This window comes from Panthera leo, chromosome B2 (genome assembly GCF_018350215.1).
Source record: "Panthera leo isolate Ple1 chromosome B2, P.leo_Ple1_pat1.1, whole genome shotgun sequence".
Taxonomy (NCBI): domain Eukaryota; kingdom Metazoa; phylum Chordata; class Mammalia; order Carnivora; family Felidae; genus Panthera; species Panthera leo.
Genome location: NC_056683.1, coordinates 21,797,737 through 21,809,966, shown reverse-complemented (window position 1 = coordinate 21,809,966; position 12,230 = coordinate 21,797,737). Strand labels below are relative to the sequence as shown.

General features: G+C 42.0%; 1 protein-coding gene and 1 long non-coding RNA gene across 4 annotated transcripts in view; one reads left to right on the top strand and one right to left on the bottom strand.

The window, feature by feature from the left end:
* The window catches only part of LY86 (lymphocyte antigen 86), a 60,902-nt gene that overhangs the window by 34,156 nt on the left and 14,516 nt on the right, over positions 1-12,230 (top strand). For all 3 annotated transcript variants that reach the window (XR_006202459.1, XM_042937986.1, XM_042937987.1), the window contains exon 3: positions 968-1,096. Coding sequence is in view for 2 of the 3 variants with exons in the window: in XM_042937986.1 (XP_042793920.1) it covers positions 968-1,096 (129 nt within the window). In the remaining variant the exon portion in view is untranslated. The remainder of the gene's footprint in view (positions 1-967; positions 1,097-12,230) is intronic.
* The window catches only part of LOC122219596, a 32,697-nt gene that overhangs the window by 11,411 nt on the left and 9,056 nt on the right, over positions 1-12,230 (bottom strand). Inside the window, exons 3-4 of the long non-coding RNA XR_006202460.1 lie at positions 3,154-3,269; positions 961-1,076 (exon numbers count right to left, since the gene is read on the bottom strand). This is a non-coding gene — a long non-coding RNA (uncharacterized LOC122219596). The remainder of the gene's footprint in view (positions 1-960; positions 1,077-3,153; positions 3,270-12,230) is intronic.

Below are 12,230 nucleotides of genomic sequence, written 5' to 3'. Positions count from 1 at the left end.
CAGAAGGATTCAATAAACTTCATGTGTGGAACCATTCCAGAGAAATGGAGGGAACATTGCTAGGGACCAAGAACTCTCATGCATTTTGCATTTCTGGAAACTTGCACAATATCTGGATTCTATAACAGCAGCTGAGTAAAAGAGAAATGGAATGAGAAGTAGGTGCAACATAGAAGGGGAAAATGGAGGAAAAGGCACAGAGAATTAGAAGCCAGCACTGAGAAGCACCCTAAAGCTTCCTATATAACTGTGATATAGTATTTACCTAGCAACTGTGGGGGGTGACCAAACCCCACCGCCCTCAGGGGAGGCACACAATACTATGCAGCTGAGAAGTTGTAGAAGCCAGAGCATCAGGGCTGGGGAGCACAGAGAGTGACTACCTTGCTCCAAAAAGAGAACGTTCATAAAAGGGTCACAGTTCATACCGAGGGCTTCTGCCATTATCCCCTGTAGCTTTGCCTAAGTGTTGTTTTACAAATAAATGAATAAATAAATAAATAAATAAATGGAAGGAGAGAAAGAAGGAAGGAAAGAAGGAAGGAGAGAAGAAAGAAAGAAAGAAAGAAAGAAAGAAAGAAAGAAAGAAAAGAAAAGAAAAAGAAAGAAAGGGGGGAAGGAAAGAAGGAAGGAAAAAGAAAGAAAGAAAGAGAAAGAAAGAAAGAAAAGAAAGAAATAGAAAGAAAGGGAGGAAGGAAGGAAAGAAGAAAGAAAAAAGAAAGAAAGAAAGAAAGAAAGAAAGAAAGAAAGAAAGAAAGGCAAAGAAAGCAAGAAAAAGGAAGTTAGGAAGGAAGGAAGGAAAAATGGAAGGAGGGAAGAAAACTTTCCCCATACAGAGCAGACTTCTGGAAATAAAGGCCCTCTGCTCATTCTGGAAATAAAGGCTCATGCTTCTATAAACGTTGAATGCTTTGATACACAGTGAAACCCACACTAACAATAAAGCTGGTCTTCTCTTACCTTTAAGGAGAGGACATCAAAGAGCTGTTTCTTGACATAGCTCTCTTCACTAAAGGATCGTCCATTTTGAATTTCTCCTATCCCATCTGTGAAGAGGACCTACCCAAGTTTTCCTTCTGTGGGAGAAGGAAAGGGGGTAAGCTGTGTGTCTTGCTGACTGCTTGCTTGGGGTCTAGAGAGGGATGAACAATGGCTTCCAGTTGAGGCTGGGGCCCTGGTTCCACCCCTCACTTTTGGACCAGCTTAACCTTGCTTAACAGCATGTGTTATATGAAAACAGCCCTAAAGCCCATTTCACAGGACCTACCATATACAGTGTATGTGAAAATCAAATGCAACATGCTTCTGAGGCACTTTACAAACAGAAAAGCGTTGCTGTTAGTGGTGGCACCTTATCAAAAAAGGGCTGGCAACAGAAAGAGCCAATAGCTTTGCCAAATCCACTGAGATTCAAAGTATCTCCAGGTTTCTGCTCAGTGATCTCCCAGTAAACAGGGTCTACTCAATAGGTCAATGGACTCCGAGAAAAAGAAAAAAAAAACGAAGCTTTTTAAATGTCACTATTTTATTGTGGTCTTGCCCACTCGAGTCATTGACTGATAGGGCTATTCGGTAGCTAGACTTAAAGTACAAAGCGTAAAACCATTACATCATCCCCTCCTTCCTTTTTCAATTCACTAGCTGCCTACCCCCGTGCCATATGTACCTAAGGAACACAAAAACTCTACTCCAGCCTGTCCTCACCTCGCTCTGAGTCTTGTCCTCACCCAGCATCTTCACCAAGGCCTTGAGATGCCTCTGTTTATTTAACTAAAACTTAGGTCTGATCTGTGAGTGTCCTCTCCAGAACCACTCTCCTCCTCCTTCCCAGTCCCAAGGGGGAGCGCACACCTAACTCCTTATGCCAGAAGCATCCGCTTATTTATTTATTTATTTCCTCATTCAGATAGGGCAGGGTGAGATCACCCAATTATGCTTTCTAAACAAAGGATCTAGGAGAAACTGGGGTCCCCTTCCCACAGTAAAGGGTGCTGACAGAGGAAGTTTGTGCAGGAAAAGGAAACAGGGGATTAAAGGGAGTGTAGGCCCACTGAAGCCCAGTGGGCTTTGCTGTGACGAGTAGGTGGCAGGCCTCAGCTCAGCCTTCCCTCATCATCCTCCTCTCTGTTCCCCAAAGTATGGGGTGCTTACTCCTATTGTAGCACTTGCCATATTGGCCTACAATCATTTATTCCCACTTATCATCCCCAATAGACTATGGGCTTCTTGAGGTTGGAGTAGGAGCGTCTTAGTCTCTAAAGCCAGGACTTCAAATGCACCTGCTACAATGGGAGTGCTCAGTACAGCGTGCGTGCAGATAGAAGGAACCCACATCAGTTAAGCATTCTGTGCTGGGCACTGTTCTAGGAGCTTCACATCCAGTAAGACATGTACTTACTACCCCAACCTTTTGAGCACAACCTTAGTACTATTAATATGCCAATGCACAGAGAGTTTCAGCAACTTGTGCCAAGTCACAGAGCCGGTGTGAGAGCCATGGCTCAAATCCAGGTGAGCTGGCTCTGAGACCCATAATCTTAGTGAATAAACAAAAGAAGAAACAAGGAATTGTGCCTTTTGGCCAGGAGTTTATTTAAAATCATCATTTAAGAACTCATTCTGGCCAGTGATCTGACTTTGTTTTAAATGGGGACATTTTTTTTTTCCCTCCTGGCTAACTTACCATAGACTGGCCAGTCAGCTTTCCTCTCTGAACTTGCTGGAAATATTTCTGATTGATCGGATGCATTCGTGTACTTCTTCTTCACTAGCTGATACCTATTTAACCTTTTCCATAGGCAGCATCTACAATTTTATTGCCTGTATTTTGCTTATCTTCCCAATTTTTCCCCAAAATAAGTGTTCTTGAACCCACATGTGGAAACAAGTACACTCGGAAGCACTATGAGCTTAGTAAGAAAGAGCACATACTGGGCCAACCTTCACTCGTACTTCTTTCTATTCCCTGAACCAAGACTCCCTCACTCCCTCCTGAATGATGGAAATGGTGTCCTACCTGGTTTCCCTCCTCCCTACTGCAGCCAGGGCAGTCTTTTCTCAAATAGAAGGTCTGATGGGGCTTGAGAGGCAGGCTAGAACCAGCCGGATGAATTACTCCCTCTGGATGTTCCTGGAGCATCACACTCTACTTACCTCAGCTAGAATCGTATCCCATAGCATGTGTGTGTGTATCTCCCTCCTTAAACCATGAACTCCTTGAAGGCAGGAATATTTCTTGCTCCTCTCTCTGGAGATTTGGCAAAGAGAGCCTGGCACAGAATAAAGATGCGATAAATACTTGTTTTATTGAATTTTTATATGACAGATTGAATGTAAGTTTACCAGCTCCCCTTAAAAGTGACTCTCTAATAATGCTTATATGTGCCACAAAGATACAGGTGCACCATATCCTAGCTAAGGGTGAATTATCTTGATCCTCCAAGTTTAATAAAACCTGGTTTTTCCTCCTATGAATAGTTTTAATAGAATTAATAAAATAGAAAAGATATTGTTCTCCCAAACTGAGGTGTCCAATTCAGTATAAGAGCTCAAAAGGCTGGTGTTTACCTTATCTGAATGCCGGGCAGTCCTGCAGTCATTTATTTGCTTTATTGCCATGGGCTGAAACCTGCATACTCAGTCTGAGAAGCTGGCATTTGGGGAATTGCCAGGAAATTTCACATCGTATAAAGCAATCAGAGAAGTGATATACAAATGCGGCATGAACAAATAATTATGTAAATTATATAAGCCAGAAAAACTAACACCTTAAATTTTGAGGCTTCTTGGGTTATTACTTTTTTTTTCAACCCGCCCACAAACCTATTGCAGGAATGATTCTATTGAAAGAAGTGATTAATTCTAAGACCAGAGAGAAGCCAATTCAAATCCAAGCACAAGCTGCTGTTGACATATTAAGAGGCAGCAGAGTCCCTCTGGGGTTTGCAGGTCCTTCTGAGCAGAGCAGTGAGAAAACTTGGTGTCTGCTGAAGGTGGCACAATGGTGTTCAGTATCATTTGATGTCATTATTTCCACGGCATTACTATGCATTCCTCTGCACCCTGCACCCTGCTGGCTGTTCTCTGAGCCAGAAAAACTACAAAATGGGGGAGGGGCGCCTGGGTGGCTCAGTTGGTTAAGTGTCTGACTTTAGCTCAGGTCATGATCTTGCAGTTCCTGAGTTCGAGCCCGGCATCAGGCTCCATGCTAATAGTGCAGAGCCTGCTTGGGATTTTGGGGCACTTGGGTGGCTCAGTCAGTTAAGTGTACAACTCTTGATGTTGGCTCAGTTGGTGAGTTTGAGACCCACATCGGGCTCTGCACTGACAATGCTAGAGCCTGCTTAGGATTCTCTCTCTCCCTCTCTCTCTCTCTCTGCCCTCCCCACACCCTTCCTTTCTTGCAAAAAATAAATAAACTGAAAAAAAGTGTTTCTTAATGTGTTAGGCTTAGTGAGACCGTGTGGATAAAACAGTGTGTCCTTTTCTTCTGCATCTGCCCAGCTAGCTCTAAGGCAAGAGGATGTCAGATTTAAAGACCAAGGGATGGGTGCCTGGGTGGCTCAGTCTTCGGGTGGTATCAGACTTCAGCTCAGGTCATGATCTCACAGTTCATGGGTTCGAGCCCCACAACAGGCTATGCACCTGGAAACAGCTCGGAGCCTGGAGTGTGCTTCTGATTCTGTCTCTCTCTCTTTCTCTGTCCTTCCCCTGCTTGTGCATGCTTTTTCTCTCAAATATAAATAAATAAACATTTACAATAAATAAATAAATAAACAAATAAATAAATACCAAGGGATGTTCTTCTTTTGGCATTAGCATTTGTGGTGTGATTAGCAGTTTGAGGGAAACAGCCTATATATACAGTTATAGGGGATTGATTAAGTAGATCGTTGTCCAGCCAAACACAGGTTCAATATGCTGTTGCAGGAGATTATTAAATTACTTGAAAATATAAAAATGTTGTTAAGTGACAAAGAATCTTGCTATAAAAGAGTGCTAACTCTTGGACACTGTTTTTATTAAAATATGTGTAAGTGGATGCACCAAAAAGCTCTGAAATAGTACACACTTGGGTGCTAATAGTGGTTATCTCTAAGTGGTAGAACTACAGATCTTTGTTCTTATCTTTTTGGAAATCTCTTTTGCTTTTACAATAAATTTACAAGGTTATTCTTTTTGAAGGTTAGTTGAGCACTGTAGGAAAGAACGGAGAGGGTGAATTCTCTTCTTCTTCCTCTTCCTCTTTTCAAAAGCATCTTGACCTACTTAATATTCAGTGATATTTGGAGTCAGAAAGTTCTGAGTCAAAATGTGGCATAGAATGTCAAGGGATTGCTTAATATCTGTTTCGTATTTTTTTTTCTGGGATACTCAACACCCCTTCCCCCTTTACCCAGCTATGGGTTCATTGAGAAGGAACCAAAACAGATCACTGTTTTACTTTGTCCTCTGTTAATGTTCCCATAGTGTCTTTCTCGCCTCTGGTGGCATCAGGTCATATAGATTCATTTGCTTTACTTGATCTTGCTGCTTTCAAATTGACATCAGTTTTTAAGACTAAACTTGGATTAAATTGAATGTCCTAATGGCCACACCTGATTACTAACCATAGAGAGAGAAGCTGCAGTAAACTTTATACTCAAGTTAAGAACAGTAATGTCAGAAGAAGCTCCATGGCTTTGGGCTGGTCCGCAAGGGCCCTTACCCCAGTGGATCTCAATCTTGGTTGTACATTAGCTACACCCACGCTGTTCTATGCAGTGGCCACAAGCCACAAGCCGTGGCTACCCAGCCACGGAAATGTAGCCAGGCTAATTGAGATGTGCTATAAATGTAAAGTACACACTTAATTTCAAAGACATAATACGAAAACAAAGAAAGTGAAATATCTCAATCATTGTGATATTGGTTATGTGTTGAAATAATAATATTTGAGACATACTACGTTAAATAAAATATATAATTACTATTTTATTTATTATTTATCAACAATAAAACATTGTTATTGACATTATTAAAATTAATTTCACCTTCTTAAACATGACTACTAAAAAATGTAAAATTACACATGCAACTGCCATTATATTTTTATTGGGCAGTGCTCCATTTTAATTTACCTTTACAATTTTGAAGATCCCAACACCCCACACCACAGACTAGTTAAATCAGAATCTCTAGAGGTACAACCCAAAGCAGGTGGTTTCAACACCCTGCCAAGGTTGAGGAGTACTACCTTAGCCCCAGGCAGGGATGACTCCATAACATCTGGCATTATCACAGCATTTAATACATGCCAGGGACCTTTGCAGATGTGTTATGTATATTAACCAATTTACTGTTTGTATCAACCTTGTGAGGTATAGAAGCTATTATTGTTATTATCTTCATATTAAGAGAAAAGGAAACTGAGTCCCAGAGAGGTTAAGAAACTTACCCAAGGTCACAAAGCCAGAAAGTGGTAGAGCTGGGCTTCTCTCCAAGAAGCTGGGCTCCAGGGACTCGCTCTAAACCTGTCTGCTACATAGTCTTTTTGAACATCAAGAAAACTCTGCTAGAGAAGTATGACTCATTTCAGCCCTCCACTAGAATTGGAAACAAGATTTAAAAGGCACAACAAAATTATAGGAATCAAATAATCATTTTGGGCATAACCAGTCATTATATACAGTGGTGGTTCCCAAAGTGTGGTCCCTAGACCAGAAACATCAGCATCAGGTAGGAAATTATCAGAAACACACATTTTTGGCCTCACCCAGACTTATTGAATTAGAAACTCCAGGGTCGGGGCTTAGCACTCTGTATTTTAAAAATCCCTTTGGGTCACAGGTCAGCAAAGTTTTTCTGTCAAGGGTGAGGTAGTAATTACCCTTTCTGTAAAGGGTAATATTTTAGGTTTTGCAGGCTATATGTTCGTCTGGCTTCTGCAGGATAAAAGTATTGACAATATGGAAATGAGTGGACATGGCTGTGTGCCAATAAAACTTTATTTATGGACACTGAAATGTAAATTTCATGTAACTTTCCTGTGTTGTTAAATATTATTCTTCTTTTGATTTTTTTTCTATCATTTAAAAATATAAAAACAATCCTAGCTCATGTCTGCTGAAAAACAGGCCATTAGGGGTATTTGGCCCACAGACTATAGCTTGCCAGTCCTGCTCTAGATGGTTCTGTTGCATGCTAAGTCTTGAGAATGACAGCTGTAAGGAAAATAAGGATTCAAGGCTCTTAGCCAGAATTGCCGAGCACAGGTATTCTCTAGCTTTCACTGTGGTGAACACTCACCTAAGGTTCAGGATAAATTAAGATTAGGTTACTTTCGAAAATGTAACAACTTTGCTTTAAACTATGCTTTTCCAGTGCCAACAAATTAGATTTGGGGCAAAGAAAGGGGCATAACAGGAAGACAAATGAGAGAGGCCAATTGCAGAGAAGAAAGAGAACTGTTTAAAAAGCCAAAGGAGCACCTGGCTGGCTCAGTCAATGGAGCATGTAACTCTTTATCTTGGGGTTGTGACCTCAAGCCCCACATTGGGTATAGAGATTACTTAAAAATAAAATCTTTAAAACAAAAAAAGAGAGGAAAGAAGGAAAGAAGAATGGAAGGAAGGAAAGGAGGAAAGAAAAGTCATAGAGTAGGACTGATAGTCTCCTCCTCTCTCCACAGCTGCCATTTATAGGCTGGGGATAGAAGCCACTTCTTTCTGGAGAATCATTTGATCTCTCTAGTTCTCAGTTACTTCATCTATGCAATGGGAGTAACCATAATTCTTTTTCAGGTAATAGTGCATATTAAAAAAAAGAACATGTCTGGCACATTGGAAAGCAATAAACATGGCAATGACATGTCTCTCTGCCTCCTCCTCTACCTGAGGGACCTCGAGGCAGGGGTGGAGCAGCTTGAGGGACCCATGGCTGGTTTACCCAGGCTAGGGTTTCCCACAGGAATGAACCTAGTAAGGATCCTGACTCAAATCAGCTCACCAGAAGCTGGGAGCAATTGACCTAACACTCTGCCACCTGCTCAGGATCCCAGGACTTCCTGTGGAGTAAATGAAGAAGTCTCTTCTTGTGTCTCTGTTTTGTTTTGTTTTGTCTTGTTTTGTTTTTTCTTGTGTCAGTCTAAAGCCAGTCTCTAAAGTTCTCATTTTATGCCCCTGACTTGACTTCTTTCCAGAATGAGTGGTGGTGGAAATGTCTGCTTCCTTCCTGGAAACATGACATCTACCCACAGAGGTATGGTTTGTCCCCAAGGCCCCAACAAGACTATCCCACAATGGTCTCACATATAAAATTTTTCCAAAATTTGGATTTGTCAGCACTGATCTCCACCATGAACAAGACCCCACAGCTTTGTCTAGCTTAGAAATGAATTGAGCTCATCTCAGTCCCTTTCATCCCCTTCTGATTTATCATGAGGTCAACATACTTTGATATCCATTCTCAACAAACTGGGGTTCACTTTGTTCAGCAACTTTCCTGTAATATCCTGTCTCAGGAAGATGAGCATAAAATGAAAAGAAGAGAATAAAACTTATTGTAGGACTTACTGTTGAACATGAAACTGAAATACCAATCTGGGAAGTAGGAAGGATCCCCTGCCGGACACACTCCACCCAAACAGAATGTGAGGTGGGGATACTCAAAGGAACAGAGTGGCTTGTGCTTTGGCTGTCCAGAATATAGTGTGCAGGGCTATGTAGAAACAAGATTCTCAACTGATAATGAACCTGGAGCTTTGGCAAAAACTTATATTAAGACCATAAAGTAAATAGAGTGAACACAGGATTTTCATTCTTGATGACAAAGACACATCAACTGTCAGACTTGACTCTGGCCAAACTTCTATGAGTTCTGGTCAGGGTGGGTCAACCCAGGTAAAGGGTATTGGTTTCACAGCGCTAAGTACTAACTGGCCTTCAAAACTAATTTGTTTATTGTTTCATGGATTAACTTGTGAATATCAGTTGCACCCAAGCTCTTGCCAAAACCAACTGAAATTAAGATAGAGGTTTGGGGCACCTGGGTGGCCCAGTCAGTTTTGGCTCAGGTCATGATCTCACGGTTCGTGAGATTGGGCCCTATGTCAGGCTCTGCTCTGACAGCGAGGAGTCTGCTTAGGATTCTCTCTCTACCTCTCTCACTCTGCCTCTCCCTTGCTCTCTCTCTCCCTCTCTCTCAAGATAGATAGATAAGTAGATAGATAGATAAATAAATAAATAAATAAAAGCTTGAAGAAGTTAAATAACAACATGTGTGTGTGCACACACTCATGTGTGTATACCGGGTATATATGATTATAAAGTAGGACACCTTAGGTCAAGGGGAAGGAGACCTTGGCAGCTGTGATTGACATGGCTGAAACACAATGAAAAGCTGAGAGGACTTGATGTCACATGCATGTCAGAATCCCAGAGAGGGGCAGAACTCAACAGTCTTCAGAAGATCTGCACAGTGCACTCGTCTCTCTATGTGGAGGCTAGCACCTTCCAGGAAGAGCAAATCTATTAAATAAATACATACAACAAGGAATCTACCCCAAAAACCAAGAGCACACTTTACACACTGTATGTTAACCAATTTGACAATAAGTTATATTTAAAAAAAAGAAATACACACAACAGATATTGATATACTTCATGCAATATGTGAGAGACAGATAAAAAAAAAGTAGTTGTGGGATTAATTTCAAATGCATTTGGAAAGCTTGTAATTAAAACAAATATTACAGGGACACCTTTTATAAGCTGAAGAACCCTTTAGTCAAGGAAATAATTGCTCCCTGGTTTATCTTTTATGTAAATCTGAAGGTTCCTGCTTTAAGTATTTGTCCAAAGTGAGGAATGCATTGTAATTAGATGAATTTCAATAAACACAGAGTAGGTCCCCTGAGTACTGTATATAAAGTCTGACATGACATTTCCCACAAGGTAGATATTATCTCTGACAGCAGCTAAGGGATTCTGTTATAATAGTCCCTGATTTTACTTGTACGAATAAGACAAAGCCAGAAGCATAGGGGATGCTTAAGTTGGCTACCTGCCCTCCTTCCTTTTGGTTAGTTGGGGTGTCTTTCATCTGTCCTGGTTTATGCCAAATGAGTGCACTTGGCCATCCTCTGAGCATCATTAATATTAATTACAGAATCTTCTCAATCTCACTGTCTGTAACAATGCAAAACTCGGTCTGAACATTCTATCTAGATCAGCAATTCTGATTCCATCCATCAGATTTCTATTGCCCTAGCCCTCTATGTGTGCCTTTTCACAGGTCTATGAAATGGAGGAAATTCGGAAATTAACTAGATTTGGAAAAAGTCCCACAAATGCTTTCTGCAAAATGCCTTATGTCTTGCATTGCTGTAGCAGAAGACGCAAAAGCACCTTCCAGGCAAGTGCTTCCATGGTTAATCTACACCAATGGTCTCGACAATCTCTATAAAGCATGCTCCCAACCAGGCCCCCCTACCATGAGCCTCACTTCTCAAGCATTTGGGGTTCTCTGCACATGGATTAATGAATGTGAGCCCCAGGAGCACGGTCATTGATTTCTGCTATAAGAGAAGGGGAACAAGCAATTTTATCTGAGGCTTCACTTTTAAGATATGTCTTCTCTAGGTCATCTGTCCCACCTATTTGCTTACCCCTGATATGTGGGTCATTTTAGGCCACCTGCTTCAGGCTTTCTGCTCTGCTGTCCCTGTACCTCCTTCTCAAACTCTCATGATCCCAGGTTTTTGTCCTCTTTCCCTCGATGACAAAGTGGCTTAGATGGGAACTCATGTGTCTTGGTTCCACTTCACTTGGATAAATCAATAGACCCATGGAGGGGTGATACTTCTTGGCCACCAGGGACAGTACCAGGTGGGGAGCCTGTCATTGCCGTCCCTACTGTCATTCTTTCGCTGCAGGAGCACACTACCAAACCTGATATTATTCTCCAGGAATTTACTGCTGCCTACCTTATCTCACTGCAGAGCCAGCTTGGAGGGGGGCAGGGGGGCATAGCCCAGGACAGTGGTCCTCAAGCTAACACATACATCACATCACCTGGAGGACTTTTCAACCACAGATTATTGGACATGTCCACCCCATTTTCGATTCAGTACATCTAGAGAGGAGGTTTAACATTTGCATTTCTTACAAGTCCCCAGGGGAGGCTGCTGATGCTGGTCCAGGGACTACACTTTGAGAACCACTAGCCTAGATAGGGATAAGCCCAGAGTTTGAAGCTAAACCTGCACGGAGTTGGACCACCACTGCCACTTGCCTGTATACAACTTCAGGCAAATTACACAACCTCTCAGATCCTCACTCTGCTCATGTGTACAATAAGGAAAATACGAGACACCTCATGGGATTCTTACAAGGATAAGATGGGGTGATCCACACAAAGCCCTTAGAACGGAGTTTGGAGTGATAAATGGAAGTTACTTCATGCAGCTGATAAGGGGTTTCTCAAGCCAGGGCTCTGGGCCCCTGAGGTCATCCATCTCAGAATGGAAGTCTGCGTTTTAGCAAGGCAGGCAGAGGCAGTAGAGCTTTCGAGGGTTGGAAGTTTAAGACCCTTTCTCTCTGAGGTGGCAAGAACATGACTGAGCTGTGTATTCTCTGGTGGCTGACAGAGCCGAGTCTCCGTGGCCCCTGTGTGCCCCTGGGGAGACAGATCCATTTGCATTTCTCATGGAACTGGACATTTGGAGCATCATCTCCTCAGCCTTCGGCCTTTCTTCTCTTCATGTTGTATTCCTCATCTGCACCCTTCAAGCAGCTGTGGATTTGCTGGGCAGCCACCACTGCTGCAGACTGGTGGGGAGTCTGCAGAAGCTGGAGTGTGCTACTGTGATAGCAAAAAACCCCCCTCTTAACACCGCAAAAACCAAAGTGGAAACAATGATCACCCTGGAGAGGGCACCAGCAAAAACCAAGCAAAAGGGGACTTTTTCATGAAGGAGGAGGAGAAGAAGAAGAAGAAGAAGAAGAAGAAGAAGAAGAAGAAAGAGAAAGAAAAGAAAAGAAAAGAAAAAAAGAAAAGAAAAGAAAAGAAAAAAGAAAAGAAAAGAAAAAAGAAAAAAGAAAAGAAAGGAAACCTACGGCCTATTAAGGAATCCCATAGGCCTGGGAGATTTCCCTCTATCCACAAATTCAAGCCCATTTGTAAGAGCCAAGAATGTTTTGAAACTCTCCTATGACATCACATTTTCCCTTCAGTTGAGCCCAGCATATTTA